The 21960-nt window shown below is 43.5% G+C and overlaps 1 protein-coding gene across 1 annotated transcript; it reads left to right on the top strand.

Moving 5' to 3' along the window:
* The first annotated feature begins 271 nt into the window (after positions 1 to 271).
* On the top strand, positions 272 to 21702 carry LOC106601733 (cytochrome b-c1 complex subunit 2, mitochondrial). The gene is made up of 14 exons (XM_014194083.2): positions 272 to 388; positions 4845 to 4937; positions 5349 to 5498; positions 5643 to 5707; positions 6618 to 6674; positions 10118 to 10242; positions 10458 to 10555; positions 10657 to 10714; positions 14336 to 14431; positions 14587 to 14786; positions 15022 to 15102; positions 15203 to 15279; positions 15469 to 15622; positions 21356 to 21702. The coding sequence occupies exons 1-14, from the start codon at positions 356 to 358 to the stop codon at positions 21437 to 21439; spliced, it is 1371 nt and encodes a 456-aa protein (XP_014049558.2). The 5' UTR covers positions 272 to 355; the 3' UTR covers positions 21440 to 21702.
* The last annotated feature ends 258 nt before the right edge of the window (positions 21703 to 21960 follow it).

Raw genomic sequence — 21960 nt, 5'->3', positions numbered from 1 at the left:
TACTCCGTGCCATTGATTCCATCTATTACAATGAGCCCGCTCCTCCCACCAGCCTCCTCTGCATTGTATAGCCTCAAACCATGGTTACAACTTTAATTTGGATATCATGGATGGTCAGTCCTTGCATCCATAGCTCTGTCTATGAATTTAATTGGTAACATTTCTCCAGGCTCATCCCTCAGCTTTTTATCAAAACAGTATTGTTTCAACTACCGATTGGCCCGTTAAAGTTAAATATCTTTGACGAATCTTTTTACCATTTTTGGATTGGCTGTGAAGAGCGGTGCATTGTGGGTAGGACGTCAGGGCGTCCATATCTGTATTTTACTGCGGCTGAAGGAGAGAAACGGGAGTCATGAAAGGGATCCGAACTCTAAATAAATTCTCCGTGAGTCTCGTTACTCTATCCTATTAAACGTGTATTTTACAACGATGTGTCATGAGGTTTCGTGCATTCTTTCCGTTGGGGAGTCAATTGGAACCCACCCCGTGGACTCGCCGGCTTAGTAGCCAAGGTTGGCTAGTGGAAACGGATGGTTAATTAGCCTGTCGGTTACCCTAGTAAAGTTAGCTAAGCGTGCTTACTTCTATAATCTTGACCGAGATAATGTATCCAATCGGTTTTATGAACCTATAATAGCCATTCTTACTTACAAATGAGGCTATGTACTATATTTTACAATGGCATGTTCATTACTGGCGAATCGCTGGCAGGCTGTATTGCTAGCTAGCTGTCACGTAGCCCATGGTTCCACTCCAGCTCAACCCATTGAAGGTCATTGCGGTTCTGCTGGTTTTTCAGATCAATCCCGCACTGACAATCCAAGCCAGGTGACATACCATGGAACAGTCAATGTCTCAAATCACCTATTAAGTAATCACACTGCAATGTTGATTGGTAGTGATGGGATTTAGTAACTGGCAGCTTTAGGTACGACAGTCTGACAACAAGCCACCGGTTTTCTCCCGTCTTATCTAGTATACTGTTGATTTCTAGGAAGCTTGACAAGTTAATGTTTTGATATTGCCTTGTTTTTGAACAATGTATTATATTATATCTGGAGTGTGCTGCAGAATTCCCAGTGCTACTTGCTAATGCTTGAGGTCCAAAGCATCAGCATTGAGGTGTTTTATTATAGACTATTTGCACCTCAGACAGAATTCGCAGTGGCAGCCAAGTGTTTGGTGTCTAACTCAGCTGTCTGCAGATAGGCTTAGCAACAAAAAGAAACGTCCTGTCACTGTCAACTGCGTTTATTTTCAGCAAACTTAACATATGTTAATACAAATTTACACAAGATTCAACAACAGACACAAACTGAACAAGTTCCACAGACATTGCCAGTTCTTGCTGTGAGATGTTACCCCACTCTTCCACCAAGGCACCTGCAAGTTCCCAGACATTTCTGGGGGGAATGGCCCTAGCCCTCAACCTCCGATCCAACAGGTCCCAATGTGCTCAATGGGATTGAGATCCGGGCTCTTGGCTGGCCATGGCAGAACACTGACATTCCTGTCTTGCAGGAAATCACGCACAGAAAGAGCAGTATGGCTGGTGGCATTGTCATGCTGGAGGGTCATGTCAGGATGAGCCTGCAGGAAGGGTACCACATGAGGGAGGAGGATGTCTTCCCTGTAACGCACAGCGTTGAGATTGCCTGCAATAACAAGAAGCTCAGTCCGATGATGCTGTGACACACCGCCCCAGACCATGATGGACCCTCTACCTCCAAATCGCTCCAGAGCACAGGCCTCGATGTAACGCTCATTCCTTTGACGATAAACACGAATCCGACCATCACCCCTGGTGAGACAAAACCGTGACTCGTCAGTGAAGAGCACTTTTTGCCAGTCCTGTCTGTTCCAGCGACGGTGGGTTTGTGCCCATAGGTGACGTTGTTGCCGGTGATGTCTGGTGAGGACTTGCCTTACAACAGGCCTACAATCCCTCAGTCCAGCCTCTCTCAGCCTATTGCAGACAGTCTGAGCACTGATGGAGGGATTGTGCGTTCCTGGTGTAACTCGGGCAGTTGTTGTTGCCATCCTGTACCTGTCCTGCAGGTGTGATGTTCGGATGTACCGATCCTGTGCAGGTGTTGTTACACGTGGTCTGCCACTGCGAGGACGATCAGCTGTCCGTCCTGTCTCCCTGTAGCGCTGTCTTAGGCGTCTCACAGTACGGACATTGCAATTTATTGCCCTGGCCACATCTGCAGTCCTCATGCCTCCTTGCAGCATGCCTATTAGCTTTTCAGATATCAGGTTCCAGATTGGTTTAGGTCAGACGTCTCCAACAGGTCAATTAGCTCACAGCCCACCTACGAGAAGCTTGCCAAACAATTCTGAAAGTACATACAATTTGACAAGTATCAAGTATCAGACACAGCAAGCTCCCAGTTACTATCTAATCAACGCAACATTGACATTATCCAACTCCTGGTTAGCCACTATTGGCTTAAAAAGCCAAACCTAACACTATCTGCCTATTCATTTCCAGCAATATTGCGTTTGTCTGTGTGGTGCGCGTGTTTCTCCTTCACACTATGTGTAGCCAGTAATATGATAACCATTTTGTGGGTTGACACAGAGTTTCCCTAAAACCTTCTCAATTAAATGTTAACTGCAAAGTTAGTTCTTCTTCTTTGGTATAATGGCGTTCGCATCAATTATATGTGCATTCCGCCACCTACTGTACGAGTTGATAATAAGGCTCAAAAAAGGAAGGGGGGAAAAATTGGGGTAAGAAATGCATAAAAAAAATTCCATACAAACTATCTGTAACGAAATGTTAATGAAACTAAAGCTTTTCTGTTTTAAGCAGGTCCCTACACAGGCTCAGAAGGATCCTGTGATGCCGGAACATAGCCTGGTGATAGTAGTCCTTGCAGTGCTTCTGCCATTAAGTCTTGGAGGCCCAAAAACCTATCTGCTGCAGATATGATGTCCAGCTTCTTGGACACTTGTGCAGTACAATTAATAACTGTGGCTATAAATGCTACAAAATACACCTTTTTCACAATAAGTGTATTCAACATTTGCAACTGGTTGTGGCATATTCACCGCCACATCTTCTTCAGAACTGTGGCCTCTTGCCCCTTCAAAGCTCTTCACCTCCTACATCCCTGATCTTTGACACCTCAACCTCTTTCACCCTAACAGGGCACTCAGGGAATTCGGAAATACGATCCCCACCACCACAGTTGCAACATTTTACATTAAGACTCTTCAATTACATTCCTTCCGTCTGCAAAGACTTGACACATGGCCAACCTTTTTACACTTCTTGCATTGCATCGGTTTTGGACGAACGCTTTTACGGCGTATCTTAGGGTGGTATATACTAATTAAACAATAATACAGATAAACGGCTCCTTTTTCCCATTCTCCATATGTGTCAAGCGACGTGCATTAACTACTCCTGGAATTTTTGGCCTAAGATAATGATTATCAATGTCCAATAGGACGCCAGAAATAACATTTTACCGGTGCCCTGCTCCGAAAATCAAAGCTGTTCACTTCATGCATCGATATTTTCGAGAGCCACAATGCACACTCCTTTTGCTCTTTAGATACACACAATATCAACACCATACCACTTCTGGTTACTTTGACTGCATCCACTTTTCCCATCCTCGTGACTTCAAAAGGGTTTCCCAAATAAACATCTTTATCCAAAAAAAAACGTACTCCAACAAGGAACGATACATCAGACTCATTTTCCACAACAACTTCAGCCCATTTTGTTCCATTCTTCACTGTTTTCCAATAATCTTTCTCGCTAACTACTCGACGCGCTTTCTGCTTCCGCCATCTCAAGGTCCTAGCACATTCCTCACTCACTAGATGCGCATTTGGCCATTTAATTGCGTAACTTAAGGGGAATTACACATTTTTACATACCTAAGTTTTCTTACATATCTAAACAAAAAAAAATAATTCTGATGTGATTTAACTGTTGACATGGACTCAGACCATCCAATTTTGTTGTTATTCTATGAACAATTATACTTTTGAAAGTGAAAAACTTAAACAAATCTAAAACCAGGAAAAATAAAACAGAAAACATAGTGTACAAGAGTAAGTAGTTGGGCCTATTTGAAAGCTAGGAAAAAATGAGTAGCTCGCAACACTTTTGTTTTTAGTAGCTCTCATGCCAGAAAAGGTTGGAGACACCTGTTTTGGTCATTTCTGTGGAAATAACATAAATCATTTTCCACATTAAAGCATCTGTAAGACTACATACTGCAACAAAAATGAGTAGCTTCTATTTCTCTCTTTCATATTGTTGTCTGGTCAAGCAGACACCATAATCTCTTCTAACATTAGATGTTTGACTGGGGGTTGGATCATATCAGGTCTTTAGGATTTAGCCTTACTACTGATTGAGTTTCCCTACACCTCACCCTCATCTTAACCAAGGTGCTACAGCCAATGTATGATGTGTCTTCTTGGAAGGACAAATAAGAAGAAGGCTTATCATACTACATATTTCAGGTTGGCCTGGCACCCAGTGAGTCTACCCTCAGAGTGGACTAAATATCATCAAGAATACCCACTGCTCTAGTCTAGACCAGGCTCAGAATTCATCTCCCGTCTTTAGGTCTAGAGGAAGCTGCTCGTATCACAAAACATCCTCCTAAACAAAACCTGTTATGATGGTTTGGTTTAATCCACCTGTAGTATTATTTTCAGCAATAAGAAGTCATTTGACTGGGGTCATTTGAGGACAGAAGGAAATCTAGATCCCTCCACATGAATTGAATAGTGTATCATATTGTAATTCCCTAGCTGAGGAAGTGCTGGTGAGTGTTTGTTGACATGGTTTTTATAATTTCCCTCCCCAGATACGATGCTATGCCACCAGGAGGAGTGATGTCCTCACTGAGCCCTTGGCTGGCCTGAAGGCTGGGGCGGCCCTGCCCCCCCAGAGTGTACAGGTATGTCATAGAGGCCAAGACGTTTTCACATGGGATCACAGGAAAAACTCTGGGACCTAGTTGTAGCCCAAACTGGGGTGTGGAGTTTTTCTTGGTGGGTCCTTGCGTGGCGTGTCAGGGATGAGGATGTGCTCTACTCTATGGCTAAGCATTGTGATTATGTTCATGTGTAGACTTGTTTTAGGCACTACCATGCACACACTTTTACTTACTGTGCAGCCATATTTTTCCCTCCATATTGGAAAATGAACTTTTGGTTGTGTAGTTGATCACAAGAACTTTACCTCGGTTGAACAGAATGGAATGTTTACTCTCTTATTCACTCTGCAGTTTCCAAAACAACAATTCTGCCAGTCTCACGTGTGTTCCAGCTGTGACATCATAACTCTCCCTCCCTGTGTTCTCTACTAGATGTCCAAGCTGCCCAACGGTCTAGTGATCGCGTCGTTGGAGAACTACTCTCCCGTGTCCAGTGTGGGTGTGTTTGTGAAAGCAGGCACTCGTTATGAGACTGTGGAGAACCAGGGAGTCAGTCATGTCCTGCGGTTGGCAGCCAACCTGGTAAGTCCCAGTGGTTTTATGAATGGATTGATCTCTTTGACTTGTGAATGACTTCAACAATAAGGGCAATTTCCATCACAACTACACAGTTTTTTTAAAGTCCTTAAGTTAATGAATGAACACTGTCACTGTTGTTGTTTTCAGACTACTAAGGGAGCGTCTGCGTTCAGGATCTGTCGTGGTGTGGAGGCAGTGGGGGGTAGTCTGAGGTCAGTGAGTATGGAGAGTACAGCACTATGTCCCCTCCCTCCCTGTCCCCTAAGCCCATTTCTGTCCTCATGCAGTATACATTATACTGTTCCCTATCACCCTATCTCCACATACAGAGTGTATGCTACAATATACCCTATGTTACCCTGTATGGCTCAGTTGGTAGAGCATGGCGCTTGTACTGCCAGGGTTGTGGGTTCGATTCTCGGGGCCAACCATAAATAAAATGTATGCACACATGACTGTAAGTCGCTTTGGATAAAAGCGTCTGCTAAATGGAATATTATGGAATATTATTATATTATACACTTGTGTTGTGTACCCCTTCCCTCCTTGTCCCTTATTCCTTCTGTGTCCCCGCCTGACTTGTTGTAAATAAACGTAAATGTAGGAGGCAGTGAAACATTAACACCAACTTCAACACCCATACCTCACACAAGCTATAGCTTCACTACATTATAGATGCACACACATACAGTTGCCCTGGAGTCAACGGGGGGCTCACGTTTTAGGATGGAGTAGAATGAACAAGATGAGAGAAGCACAGAGTCACATGCAGGTTGACATTTATTGGGATGAATCTTGTCCTGGGGGCAAAGCTAAGTGTTCCGCTAGATGGGCCAGCTGCAAAGTCAAAATTGGCTATATCGTAAACAAAGTTATGAAAACAAAAATGTGTTTTTTTTTCGTCTCAATTTAAGATTAGCAGTATGGTTAAGGTTAGGTTTAAAATCAGATTTTATGACTTTGTGGCTGTGCCAGCTAGTACATGAATCATCCCAGTAAATGCCTATCTGCACACACAGCACAAGAATGTTCCTATTTTCACCTCATTGCAAACCAATGTGCATCATAGCTAGTCTAGTCTGGAGGATGTAGCTAAGATGTCTGTTTTCTGTGTGTCTGCAGCGTAACGTCATCGAGGGAGACCATGGTTTACTCTGTGGAGTGTTTGAGAGACCACTTGTAAGTACCCTTACTACCACAGCCAGACTCCCTCATAGTGTGTGGGTTTACTTTGGTGTTGAATTGATGGATGAGGAAACTTGAATTACGGGCCCGTTGTATGCGAGGACACGGTTGATTCATGGTGTAATTAGACGCTGTGTTTCTTACCTATTTATCATAGAGGCTTCCCACAGGGCCACTTGAGATCATCTTGATTCATCATCTACAGTGGCAAGAAACAGTATGTGAACCCTCTGGAATTACCTGGATTTCTGCATAAATTGGTCATCAAATTTTATCTGATCTTCATCTAAGTCACAACAACAGATAAACATAGTGTGCTTAAACTAATAACAAACAAATTATTGTATTTTTCTTGTCTATATTGAATACATAATCTAAACATTCACGGTGTAGGTTGGAAAAAGTATGTGAACCCCTAGGTTAATGACTTCTCCAAAAGCTAATTGGAGTCAGGAGTCAGCTAACCTGGAGTCCAATCAATGAGACGAGATTGGAGATGTTGGTTAGAGCTGCCTTGCCCTATAAAAAACACTCACAAAATTTGAGTTTGCTATTCACAAGAAGCATTGCCTGATGTGAACCATGCCTCGAACAAAAGAGATCTCAGAAGACCTAAGATAAAAAATGGTTGGCTTACATAAAGCTGGAAAGGGTTACAAAAGTATCTCTAAAAGCCTTGATGTTCATCTGTCCACGGTAAGACAAATTGTCTATAAAAGTTCAGCACTGTTGTTACTCTCCCTCGGAGTGGCCGTCCTGCAAAGATGACTGCAAGAGCACAGCGCAGAATGCTCAATGAGGTTAAGAAGAATCCTAGAGTGTCAGCTAAAGACTTACAGAAATCTCTGGATCATACTAACATCTCTGACGAGTCTATGATACGTAAAACACTAAACAAGAATGGTGTTCATGGGAGGACACCACGGAAGAAGCCACTGCTGTCCAAAACAAACACTGCTGCACGTCTGAAGTTTGCAAAAGTGCTCCTGGATGTTCCACAGCGCTACTGGCACAATATTCTGTGGACAGATGAAACTACAGTTGAGTTGTTTGGAAGGAACACACAACACTGTGTGGAGAAAAAAAGGCACAGCACACCAACATCAAAACCTCATTCCAACTGTAAAGTATGGTGGAGGGAGCATCATGGTTTGGGCCTGCCTCAGGGCCTGGACAGCTTGCTATAATCGACGGAAAAATGAATTCCCAAGTTTATCAAGACATTTTGCAGGATAATATTAGGCTATCTGTCCGCTAATTGAAGCTCAATAGTAGTTGGGTGACGCAACAGGACAACGGCCCAAAACACAGAAGTATATCAACAATAGAATGGCTTCAACAGAAGAAAATAGGCCTCCTGGAGTGGCCCAGTCAGAGTCCTGACCTCAACCCGAATGAGATGCTGTGGCATGACCTCAAGAGAGCAGTTCACACCAGACATCCCAAGAATATTGCTGAACTGAAACAGTTTTGTAAAGAGGAATGGTCTAAAATTCCTCCTGACTGTTGTGCAGATCTGATCCGCAACTACAGTCGTGGCCAAAAGTTTTGAGAATGACACAAATATTAATTTCCACAAAGTTTGCTGCTTCAATGTCTTTAGATATTTTTGTCAGATTTTACTATGGAATACTGAAGTATAATTACAAGCATTTCATAAGTGTCAAAGGCTTTTATTGACAATTACATGAGGTTGATGCAAAGAGTCAATATTTGCAGTGTTGACCCTTCTTTTTCAAGACCTCTGCAATCCACCAATTGTCAATTAACTTCTGGGCCACATCCTGACTGATGGCAGCCCATTCTTGCATAATCAATGCTTGGAGTTTGTCAGAATTTGTGGGTTTTTGTTTGTCCACCCGCCTCTTGAGGATTGACCACAAGTTCTCAATGGGATTAAGGTCTGGGGAGTTTCCTGGCCATAGACCCAAAATATCGATGTTTTGTTCCCCGAGCCACTTAGTTATCACTTTTGCCTTATAGTAAGGCGCTCCATCATGCTGGAATAGGCATTGTTCGTCACCAAACTGTTCCTGAATGGTTGGGAGAAGTTGCTCTCGGAGGATGTGTTGGTACCATTCTTTATTCATGGCTGTGTTCTTAGGCAAAATTGTGAGTGAGCCCACTCCCTTGGCTGAGAAGCAACCCCACACATGAATGGTCTCACGATGCTTTACTGTTGGCATGACACAGGACTGATGGTAGCGCTCACCTTGTCTTCTCCGGACAAGCTTTTTTCCGGATGCCCCAAACAATCGGAAAGGGGATTCATCAGAGAAAATGACTTTATCCCAGTCCTCAGCAGTCCAATCTCTGTATCTTTTGCAGAATATCAGTCTGTCCCCTGATGTTTTCCTGGAGAGAAGTGGCTTCTTTGCTGCACTTCTTGACACCAGCCATCCTCCAAAAGTATTCGCCTCACTGTGCATGCAGATACACTCACACCTGCCTGCTGCCATTCCTGAGCAAGCTCTGTACTGGTGGTGGCTCGATCCCGCAGCTGAATCAACTTTAGGAGACGGTCCTGGCGCTTGCTGGACTTTCTTGGGCGCCCTGAAGCCTTCTTCACAACATTTGAACCACTCTCCTTGAAGTTCTTGATGATCTGATAAATGGTTGATTTAGGTGCAATCTTACTGGCAGCAATATCTTTGCCTGTGAAGCCCTTTTTGTGCAAAGCAATGATGACGGCACGTGTTTCCTTGCAGGTAATCATGGTTGACAGAGGAAGAACAATGATTCCAAGCACCACCCTCCTTTTAAAGCTTCCAGTCTGTTATTCAAACTCAATCAACATGACAGAGTGATCTCCAGCCGTGTCCTCGTCAACACTCACACCTGTGTTAACGAGAGAATCACTGACATGATGTCAGCTGGTCCTTTTGTGGCAGGGCTGAAATGCAGTAGAAATGTGTTTTTGGGATTCAGTTCATTTGCATGGCAAAGAGGGACTTTGCAATTAATCTGGTCACTTCACAACATTCTGCAGTATATGCAAATTGCCATCATACAAACTGAGGCAGCAGACTTTGTGAAAATTAATATTTGTAATTCTCAAAACTTTTGGCCACGAATGTACAGAAAATGTTTGGTTGAGGTTATTGCTGCCAAAGGAGGGTCAACCAATTATTAAATCCAAGGGTTCACATACTTTTCCCACCCTGCACTGTGAATGTTTACACAGTGTGTTCAATAAAGACATGACAACTTCTAATTGTTTGTGTGTTATTAGTTTAAGCAGACTGTGTTTGTCTATTGTTGTGACTTAGATGAAGATCAGATCAAATTTGATGACCAATTTAGGCAGAAATCCAGTTATTCCCAAAGGGTTCACATACTTTTTCTTGCCACTGTATGTTGAGAGTTATGACTGTTGCATTGTCCGTGTGTGTCCGTATGTTTGTGTCTGCCCATCCAACGTCCATCCTTCTCCTCAGAGACACAGTGATGGAGTACCTGATCAACGTGACCACGACCCCAGAGTTCCGGCCATGGGAGGTGGATGACCTGACCTCCAGGGTCAAGGTAGACCGGGCCCTGGCCCAGCAGTGTTCACAGATAGGTCAGCAACACTTCCTCTCTATTCACTTGTCCAGCACTATTGCTCCTTGTTGAATTAATGTTTTATTGAATTACCAGTAGCATTTTGGTTTAGTATATATTTGTATGCTGCAGATTAAAAAAAATTCTATAGTCATTTGTCTAGCATCCTGTTATTAGTTCTCCTTGCCAACACACTGACTGAAGTCTTTTTATATGGGGTTTATTTCTCTGAAGGTGTCATTGAGAAGTTGCATGAAGCTGCTTACAAAAATGCTCTATCCAACTCCCTGTACTGTCCTGACTACATGGTTGGCAAAGTCAGTGGTGAACAGGTAAGACTGTGTTAATAGCTGTGTTGTTCACTATAGTGCTACCTTGTGTTTGTCACAGCTTAGCTCTCTCAAACTCTCTCCTACTTCCTTATCCCCCTTAGCTGCAGTCCTTTGTCCAGAACAATTTCACCAGTGCCAGAATGGCTCTTGTAGGACTAGGTGAGTCTTTTTGATCCAATGTCACCCTGGGTTCTCCTTTCTACATGTTGCAGCTCCTTCAGCATGTCTCTGGGGCTGTTCTGATTCCTTGCCCTACCTTTTCCCTGAAGTGTGCAGCCCCTCATGGATTGAAAAGAAATATTGTGGAAACTCACTCTAACCAATATATTACTTTTAAATCCTTGAGGGGATATTGAGCAAGTGCACACTTCAGGAAGAAGAGTAGGGAATCGGAACAACCCTATTGATTGGGTCACATCTTTTGAATTAGGCCGACGTAAACACTCTCTCCCTCTGTGTGTGCGTGCGTACTGTGTACACATCACATTTCCTTTGGCCTCTGTTCAAACCCTAGAGTTAAAGGCTGTCTAAAGATATGTGGAGTAGAGGTCAGCTGTTCTGCTCTAGTATGACGCACTGTGTGTGTGTGTGACATGACTGCTCTCTGGTATGTACAAGTGATAGGAAATAAATCGCTAGTTACATATTGAGATATTATTTTTGACGATATCGTATTGTTTTGATAATATCGCAATATTGTTTTTGCGCTAGTTGGCTGTACCTGCCCCAAAACCTGTTCTCTATCTTCTTTTTAAATAGGGAGCTAATTTGTTTTCAGCACTTACACTACATGGTCTTAAGTATGTGGACACTGTAGTGATGTTGTATTAGTTAATGTGACGACTTCTGCTCATCGAATGATTAACGGTTTATAATTGCGTGATTAAATGAATATAAACCTGGGGCACCATGGGAAAATTTGTTTTATTGAGTTTCTATTTCCCAAATTAACACAAAGAATATCAGAATATCGATTTTACAACAGTCGCTAATTAATCAATTTCCTCTACAGTCTCATTCTGAACGTCGCATAATCCGGGAATCTGTACAGACCCACCAATGAGTTCGTACCACACCAATTTTAGTTGATTATTTATTTACTAGAAAGCAAAATGATAATAAAAGATACACAAAAACACAGTCTAGACTATTGATTAGAACTTAGTATAACGGGCTAACACACTGTGACGTGTTACCCAAAATGGGGATTTCAAAAAGAGAGAAAAAGAGAAAGTACACGAGAGAAACATGCATTTGTCAGCTATGCTTATTTTAACCCTAACCTTGCCCCAAACTGCCGCTCTTATGGGTCAGAATATAATGATGTAATTACGTGTTGAAGGTCTCCGTGGATTCTCCGCGTGGCCCGTTTAGGCATCTCAATGACGCTCTTCTCTGGTGCAACTCTCTGGTTGTCCTCACAATGTCAGTGTCCTTTTGGCTTAGTGGCCTTATTCCTCACCCTTGTTCTGAAAGGGATCTTCGGAGGACAGCCAGCTCTGTAGCTCAGAGCTCACAGCGTAGGAATGGAAACAGCGTAGATACCACGATTCGATGGGGAGTGGAGCCCGGGTGGTCCGGCTTGAATTCACCCGCTTAGACACAGCTACTCATCCGTAGCTTGGGTAGAAAAATATTTCTTTGTCTTCAACCTTGTTTTGGGTTTGTTGAATTTTCAGACCTTAGCTGCAGCACGGGTCACTTAGTCTGATATGATCATTCTTAACTCACATGTCTTATACCCTCGGGTCAGAAGTTGGCGTAACCACCTTTAGGGCAATTCTCTGGGCGTACCAAGTTAAGAGGCAAGGTCTAGATTTAACTCCAATCCAATTATAGACAACTAACATCACATTTCATCTTTACCAAAACATTCTCTTTGATTTGGACATTTTCCACACAACGTACAATGTATAAACATCAAGCATATACTAGGAAAACTCTTAAAGTTATAATGTTTCCGTAATAACATCGTCCTTTAACCTTTAATAACCAGACAAAAATGACATTAATTTTCATATTCCATCTATCGTCATGACCACCATTGTGGCTGACTGAAACCATTGTTCCAAAGTCCCTTTATTGCATGTTTAATGTTCTGAGGCTGGTTCTCCATAGTGAGAGGACAAAGGAATTTTGTCTATTGCCTAAGATTTACCATGGGCGTGAGGGGTCATAAAACCCCCACATCTTCAGACCCCTAGATCTCTCCTCCTCTGTTGGGGGTGAGAGATAATCTGTAGGGTTGTGGTCTCCTGTAACCTGACCTGATCAGGACAGTCATGACAACACCTACCTGTCGAACATCTCATTCCAGAATTATGGTTAATAATATAGAGTTGCTCCCCCCTTTGCTGCTATAACAGCCTCCACTCTTCTGGGAAGGCTTTCCACTAAATGTTGGGACATTGCTGCGGGGACTTGCTTCCATTAAGCCACAAGAGTATTAGTGAGGTCGGGCACTGATGTTGGGTGATTAGGCCTGGCTCGCAGTTGGCATTCCAAGTCATCTCAAATGTGTTCGATGGGGTTGAGGTCAGGGCTCTGTGCAGGCCAATCAAGTTCTTCCACACCGATCTCGACAAACTATTTCTGTATGGACCTCGCTTTGTGCATGGGGGCATTGTCATGCTAAAACAGGAAAGGGCCTTCCCCAAACTGTTACCACAAAGTTGGAAGCACAGAATCGTCTATAATGTCATTGTATGCTCTAGCGTTAAGATTTCCCTTCACTGGAACTAAGGGGCCCGAACCTTGAAAAACAGCCCCAGACCATTATTCCTCCTCCATCAAACTTTACAGTTGGTACTATGCATTGGGGCAGGTAGCGTTCTCTTGGCATCCACCAAACCCAGATTCGTCAGTCGGACTGCCAGATGGTGAAGCGCGATTCATCACTCCAGAGAACACGTTTCCATTGCTCCAGAGTCCAATGGCATCGAGCTTTACACCACTCCAGCCAACGCTTGAACTTACCCATTTCATGAAGCTCCTGGTGAGCAGTTATTGTGTTGATGTTGCTTCCAGAGGCAGTTTGGAACTCGGTAGTGAGTGTTGCAACCCGAGGACATACAATGTTTACGCGCTTCAGCACTCGGCAGTCCCGTTCCGTGAACTTGTGTGGCCTACCACTTCGCGGCTGAGCTGTTGTTGCTCCGAGACGTTTCCACTTCACAATAACAGCACTTACATTTGACTGGGGTAGCTCTAGCAGGGCAGGAATTTTACAAACTGACTTGTTGGAAAGGTGGCATCCTATGACGGTGCCACGTTGAAAGTCACTGAACGCTTCAGTACAGGTCATTCTACTGCCAATGTTTGTCTATGGAGATTGCATGATTGTGCTCGATTTTTACACCTGTCAGCAACGGGTGTGACTGAAGTAGCCAAATCCACTAAGTTGAAGGGGTGTCCACATACTTTTAGCCATGTAGTATATTTCCCTTACTGATCAAAAGTCATTTTCTCATGGCTCTCTCTTGTCCCTCGGCAGCAGACATATGGTGAGCAAAATATATATTGAATCGCAATAAAATCACAGTATCGAATCGCAATACATATAGAATGACACTACATATCGCTTCAGCACTTAAGTATGGTGATAATATCGTGAGATCCCTGGCAATTCCCGGCCCTAGTATGTACCCCTGTGTGAAACACTGAACTGAGGGCATGTGATGTCTATGTGATGACAGTCCACCTGTGTGTGTGTGTGTCTCCTGCTGGCTCTCTGGTGTGTCTTCCAGTGACATGACCCTTGTCTATGCCGTCTCTCCCCAGGTGTGAATCACTCTGTGCTGAGGCAGGTAGGAGAGCAGTTTCTCAGTGTCCGCAGTGGGGCTGGAGTTGGTGGGGCCAAGGCTGTATACCGCGGAGGTAAGACCCATAGAGAGCCTTAGAAGCAATGCACGCCTAACTGCTGAGCTCTAGTCTGGGCCACTGATTCAGTCAACCCCAGTGTGTGAGCCAAGATGGGTTGTGTGTTCGTACCTTGATGGTGGTTAACTGTGTGTGACTGTGTGTCCCTGCAGGTGAGCTGCGGGTGCAGAACGGGGCCGGTCTGGTCCACTCGCTGATCGCCAGCGAGGGCGGTGTGACTGGATCAGCGGAGGCCAATGCCTTTAGTGTGCTGCAAAGGGTTCTGGGAGCCGGGCCACACGTAAAGAGAGGCTCCAACGTCACCAGCAAACTGAGCCAGGGCATCGCCAAGGCAACCACACAGCCCTTCGATGTGAGTAACTTCCCTGTTTGTTGCTACAGTTATTCCTGTGTTGTTGGTTGTGGTCACTACAATAGAAATCGATATTCTACATAGCTGAAATTCTACATAACTGGAGTCTTCATTGTATGATTGTCTAAATTACGCACAGAGAAAAATAAAAGGTGTGGAGGTTAGAAAGCACAATGATCTTGGACTATCTTGTGTACAGAAGTTCATCTAATGCTTATTTCTGTCTCCTATGCAGGCCACAGCGTTCAATGCCACATATGCTGACTCTGGACTCTTTGGAGTCTACTCCATCGCCCAAGCCGACTCCGCAGGAGAGGTGAGCACACTATAATGCAGTAGTAACATAAGAATATGATAGAATCTGATATATGTTGATAAGTGACTGTCCCTAACAGTGCCCGTCCCTCTCTGTACAGGTGATAAAAGCTGCCATCGCCCAGGTGACAGGGGTTGCGAAGGGAGGCGTGTCCGAGGATGATGTCGCCAGAGCAAGGTGAGTTCACTAAACAACATGGCTCATTAAGTGGACATGAAACTTGGCGCTGTCTCTCTGTGGTTTTATTTTTATTTCACCTTTAACCAAGCCAGACAGTTAATAACAAATTATTATTTACATTGATGGCCTATTATACCTTCTTGCCTTGATTTGACCTTTGACCCTGTCCCCCCTCTTACCTGGTAGGAAGCAGTTGAAAGCGGAGTACCTGATGTCCATGGAGAGTTCCGAGGGCCTGCTGGAGGAGATGGGGGCCCAGGCTCTGTCCAGCGGAGCCTACCACTCACCAGAGACAGTTGCCCAGAGCATCGACTCTGTCAGCCACGCAGACGTCGTCAACGTGAGTACACTTCAACGTTCACTACTGCTAGGGCAAGAAGGCATTATAGGCCACCAACGTAAATAATAATTTGTTATTAACTGACTGGCTTGGTTAACTTCTATGGGCTAGGTATCTGCGGGACACAGCCAGTGAAATATCAGGGCGGCAAATTCAAAAACAACAAAATGTCATAATTCAACTTTCTCAAACATACAACTATTTTACACCATTTTAAAGATACACTTCTCCTTGATGTAACCACATTGTCCGATTTCAAAAAGGCTTTACAGCGAAAGCAAAACATTAGATTATCTTAGGAGAGTACATAGACAAAAATAATCACACAGCCATTTTCCAAGCAAGAACATGTGTCAATAAAACACAGCTAAATGAAGCACTAACCTTTGACGATCTTCATCAGATGACACTCCTAGGACATTATGTTACACAATACATGTATGTTTTGTTCGATCCAAAAACAGCATTTTACATTGGCGCGTGATGTTCAGTATTCCCACCAAAACGTCCGGTGAATGTGCACATCAATTTACAAAAATACTCATCATAAACGTTGACAAACTATATAACAATTATTTAAAGAATTATAGATAGACTACCCCTGGATGCAACCGCTGTGTCAGATTTTAAAATAGCTTTACGGAGAAAGCACATTTTTCAATATTCTGAGTACATAGCTCAGCCATCACTCAGCCATCACGGTGAGCTATACAGACACCCGCCAAGTTCGGGGCAACCTAAACTCAGAATTAGTATCAGAAATATTCTCTTACCTTTGCTGATCTTCGTCAGAATTCACTCCCAGGACTGCTACTTCCACAAGAAATGTTGTTTTTGTTCCAAATAATCCATATTTATGTCCAAATACCTCTGTTTTGTTCGTACGTACAGATCACTTATCCAAAGGCATAATGCGCGAGCGCGGAACCAGAGACGAAAAGTCAAAATGTTCCATTACCTTACTTAGAAGCATGTCAAACGCTGTTTAAAATCAATCTTTATGGTATTTTTAACGTAAAATTGCGATAATATTCCAACCGGACAATAGCATATTCATTCAAGAAGAAAAAGAAGGAATGGCGCGCTCGCGTGACTGCGCATATCCAATCCCTTTGTTGCCAGGCAGACCACTCAGTAACTGAGCTCCTATTATCTGCCCAGTCACAGGAAAATACTCAAACCACTTTCTGAAGGCTGTTGACAGCCAATGGAAGCCTTAGGAAGTGCAACGTCCCCCACAGACACTGTAGTTTAGATAGAGAATCAAAAGAAGAACTACAATTCTCAGACTTTCCACTTCCTGCTTGGTTTAAATCGGGTACCTTTTTTATCCGGCCGTGCAAATACTGCCCCCTAGCCCCAACAGGTTAAAGGTTAAATAAAAATAAAACCACAGAGAGACAGCGCCAAGTTTCATGTCCACTTAATGAGCCATGTTGTTTAGTGAACTCACCTTGCTCTGGTGACATCATCCTCGGACACGCCTCCCTTCGCAACCCCTGTCAGCTGGATGATGGCAGCTTTGATCACCTGTACAGAGAGGGACAGGCACTGTTAGGGACAGTCACTTATCAACATATATCAGATTCTAACACCTTACGTTACTACTGCATTATTGACCTTCATTGCTAAGACATAACAAATAAAAAAAAAATAACAAAAAAAAAATATATATATATATATATATCAGTTGAAGTCGGAAGTTTACATACACTTAAGTCGGAGTCATTAAAACTCATTTTTCAACCACTCCACAAATTTCTTGTTAACAAGCTATAGTTTTGGCAAGTCGGTTTGGACATTACTTTGTGCATGACAAAGTCATGGCATGGCTTTAGAAGCTTCTGGTAGGCGAATTGACATAATTTGAGTCAATTGGAGGTGTACCTGTGGATGTACACTGCTCAAAAAAATAAAGGGAACACTAAAATAACACATCCTAGATCTGAATGAATGAAATAATCTTATTAAATACTTTTTTCTTTACATAGTTGAATGTGCTGACAACAAAATCAAACGAAAATAATCAATGGAAATCCAATTTATCAACCCATGGAGGTCTGGATTTGGAGTCACACTCAAAATTAAAGTGGAAAACCACACTACAGGCTGATCCAACTTTGATGTAATGTCCTTAAAACAATTCAAAATAAGGCTCAGTAGTGTGTGTGGCCTCCACGTGCCTGTATGACCTCCCTACAACGCCTGGGCATGCTCCTGATGAGGTGGCGGATGGTCTCCTGAGGGATCTCCTCCCAGACCTGGACTAAAGTATCCGCCAACTCCTGGACAGTCTGTGGTGCAACGTGGCGTTGGTGGATGGAGCGAGACATGATGTCCCAGATGTGCTCAATTGGATTCAGGTCTGGGGAATGGGCGGGCCAGTCCATAGCATCAATGCCTTCCTCTTGCAGGAACTGCTGACACACTCCAGCCACATGAGGTCTAGCATTGTCTTGCATTAGGAGGAACCCAGGGCAAACCGCACCAGCATATGGTCTCACAAGGGGTCTGAGGATCTCATCTCGGTACCTAATGGCAGTCAGGCTACCTCTGGCGAGCACATGGAGGGCTGTGCGGCCCCCCAAAGAAATGCCACCCCACACCATGACTGACCCACCGCCAAACCGGTCATGCTGGAGGATGTTGCAGGCAGCAGAACGTTCTCCACGGCATCTCCAGACTCTGTCACGTCTGTCACATGTGCTCAGTGTGAACCTGCTTTCATCTGTGAAGAGCACAGGGCGCCAGTGGCGAATTTGCCAATCTTGGTGTTCTCTGGCAAATGCCAAATGTCCTGCACGGTGTTGGGCTGTAAGCACCACCGCCACCGTTTGAGCAGACACATGCACATTTGTGGCCTGCTGGAGGTCATTTTGCAGGGCTCTGGCAGTGCTCCTCCTGCTCCTCCTTGCACAAAGGCGGAGGTAGCGGTCCTGCTGCTGGGTTGTTGCCCTCCTACGGCCTCCTCCACATCTCCTGATGTACTGGCCTGTCTCCTGGTAGAGCCTCCATGCTCTGGACACTACGCTGACAGACACAGTAAACCTTCTTGCCACAGCTCGCATTGATGTGCCATCCTGGATGAGCTGCACTACCTGAGCCACTTGTGTGGGTTGTAGACTCCGTCTCATGCTACCACTAGAGTGAAAGCACCGCCAGCATTCAAAAGTGACCAAAACATCAGCCAGGAAGCATAGGAACTGAGAAGTGGTCTGTGGTCACCACCTGCAGAAGCACTCCTTTTCTGTCTTGCTAATTGCCTATAATTTCCACCTGTTGTCTATTCCATTTGCACAACAGCATGTGAAATTTATTGTCAATCAGTGTTGCTTCCTAAGTGGACAGTTTGATTTCACAGAAGTGTGATTGACTTGGAGTTACATTGTGTTGTTTAAGTGTTCCCTTTATTTTTTTGAGCAGTATATTTCAAGGCCTACCTTCAAACTCAGTGCCTCTTTGCTTGACATCATGGGAAAATCAAGACATCAGCCAAGACCTCAAAAATAAATTGTAGACCTCCACAAGTCTGGTTCATCCTTGGGAGCAATTTCCAAACACCTGAAGGTACCACGTTCATCTGTACAAACAATAGTATGCAAGTATAAACACCATGGGACCACGCAGCCGTCATACAGCTCAGGAAGGAGACGCGTTCTGTCTCCTAGAGATGAACATACTTTGGTGCAAAAAGTGCAAATTAATCCCAGAGCAGCAGCAAAGGACCTTGTGAAGATGCTGGAGGAAACAGATACAAAAATATCTATATCCACAGTAAAACAAGTCCTATATTGACACTGCTCCAAAACCGCCATAAAAAAGCCAGACTACGGTTTGCATCTGCACATGGGGACAAAGATGATACTTTTTGGAGAAATGTCATCTGGTCTGATAAAACAAAAATAGAACTGTTTGGCCATAATGACCATCGTTATGTTTGGAGGAAAAAGGGGGAGGCTTGCAAGCCGAAGAACACAATCCCAACCGTGAAGCACGGGGGTGGCAGCATCATGTTGTGGGGGTGCTTTGCTGCAGGAGGGACTGGTGCACTTCGCAAAATAGATGGCATCATGAGGAATGAAAATGATGTGGATACATTGAAGCAACATCTCAAGACATCAGTCAGGAAGTTAAAGCTTGTTTGCAAATTCGTCTTCCGAATGGACAATGACCCCAAGCATACTTCCAAAGTTGTGGCAAAATGGCTTAAGGACAACAAAGTCAAGGTATTGGAGTGGCCATCACAAAGCCCTGAATTCAATCCTATAGAACTGAAAAAGCGTGTGCGAGCGAGCCGGCCTACCAACCTGACTCAGTTACACCAGCTCTGTCAGGAGGAATGGGCCAAAATTCACCCAACTTATTGCAGGAAGCTTGTGGAAGGCTACCCGAAATGTTTGACTCAAGCCCGAAATGTTTGACTCAAGTTAAACAATTTAAAGGCAATACTACCAAATACTAATTGAGTGTATGTAAACTTCTGACCCACTGGGTATGTGTTGAAAGCAATAAAAGCTGAAATAAATCATTCTCTCTACTATTATTTTGACATTTCACATTCTTAAAATAAAGTGGTGATCCTAACTGACCTAAGACAGGGAATTTTTACTTGGATTAAATGTCAGGAATTGTGAAAAACGGAGTTTAAATGTATTTTGCTAAGGTGTATGTAAACTTCCGACTTCAACTGTATCTATTCACATTCGATATACACTAAGTGTATAAAACATTAGGAACACCTTGCTAATATTGAGTTGCACCCCCCTTTGCCCTCAGAACAGCTTCAATTCAGGTTCCCTGTGGCTCAGTTGGTAGAGCATGGTGTTTGCAACGCCAGGGTTGTGGGTTTGATTCCCATGGGGGGCCAGTACAAAAAAAAAGAAAATGCATGAAATGTATGCATTCACAACTGTACGTCGCTCTGGATAAGAGCGTCTGCTAAATGACTAAAATGTAAATGTAATTCATCGGGCATGGACTCCACTAGATGTCGAAAGCATTCCACAGGGATGCTGGCCCATGTTGACTCCAATGCTTCCCAGAGTTGTGTCAGTTGGCTGGATGTCCTTTGGGTGGTGGACCATTCTTGATACACACGGGAAACTGTTGAGTGTGAAAAACACAGCAGCGTTTCAGTTCTTGACACTTAAATTGGTGTGCCTGGCACCTACTACCATATCCTGCTCAAAGGCACTTAAATATTTTGTCTTGCCAATTCACCGTCTGAATGGCACACATACACAATCCATGTCTCAAGGCTTAAAAATCCTTCTGTTTCCTTTCCTTCATATACACTGATTGAAGTGGATTTAACAGGTGACATAAATAAGGGATCATTGCTTTCACCTGGTCAGTCTATCATGGAAAGAACAGGGGTTCCTAATGTTTTGTACACTCAGTGTATGCCTGTGAATATTTATGGTGAATATATTGCCCCCTTGGCTATGGGGGTTGCTGTCTGTATGTTCCCCTAAATCCTTTCTTTCCCTCTTTATGTCTATCTTCCAAACTATACCTCCATCTGTCTTGTAAAATAATAATGTTTGGGTAAGGTGATCGGAACGCCATTCTCCAAGTAAAAAAGAAAGGGAAAAAAAAGATCTATGAATAACATTTTTGAAGACTGATTTCTGTGTGCCTCCTACATTTACATTTATTTATAGCAGGTCAGCTGGGGACACATTGAAGGGGAATAAAGGACAATGTGATAAGTGTATTATTTTGTTTTTTCAGGCTGCGAGAAAGTTTGTGGACGGCAAGAAATCGATGGCAGCTATCGGACACCTCGCCAACACACCCTTCGTGGATGAATTGTGAAAAGAAACAAACCATAAACAATGAAACAGTTATTTAACATTTTAACCTGGGCAGGTTGTGCCTGGCTGCTTACTCCGGAAAAAGGAACCTGGTTCTGATATGAAGCCCATGACTTCATCTCACAGCAAACGATAATTCTTTGTTAACAAATCATGTTAAAGTTTGTTCTGCAATAATTGTACACAGGTATCAGGAATAATTATGATTTTTGTTGTCAATTTCTCTGTATATTTGATGTAAATTCATTAAATGGTCTATCTACAGTAATGGCAGTCTGATTTGATCACCAAGGTGAATGAGTAATGATATATCTTTGATGTTATTCCGCCCAGCTGCTGCAGGGGGAGACGAAGAGCCTTGAAAATCTGTTGGAGCTGCCATATCGGCAAAAATGTTGCATCTAGTGTAGCAGCCACGTATGTTAGAATGATGGAAAATTGTGGGGGTATTGTTTATATACTGAACAAAAATATAAACGCAACATGTTTCATGAGCTGAAATAAAAGATCCCAGAAATGTTC

The sequence above is a fragment of the Salmo salar genome, chromosome 03, assembly GCF_965601325.2.
Source record: "Salmo salar chromosome 03, fSalSal1, whole genome shotgun sequence".
NCBI classification, from domain to species: domain Eukaryota; kingdom Metazoa; phylum Chordata; class Actinopteri; order Salmoniformes; family Salmonidae; genus Salmo; species Salmo salar.
The sequence above is the reverse complement of the archived record's forward strand: the minus strand, read 5'-3'. Positions and strand labels throughout refer to the sequence as shown.

Coding starts and splice junctions, on each gene's coding strand:
- LOC106601733 (XM_014194083.2), top strand. CDS start 356: ATGAAAGGGATCCGAACTCTAAATAAATTCTCC. Junction 10,556..10,656: donor GCAAAGTCAGTGGTGAACAG/GTAAGACTGTGT, acceptor TATCCCCCTTAG/CTGCAGTCCTTTGTCCAGAA. Junction 14,432..14,586: donor CAAGGCTGTATACCGCGGAG/GTAAGACCCATA, acceptor GTGTCCCTGCAG/GTGAGCTGCGGGTGCAGAAC.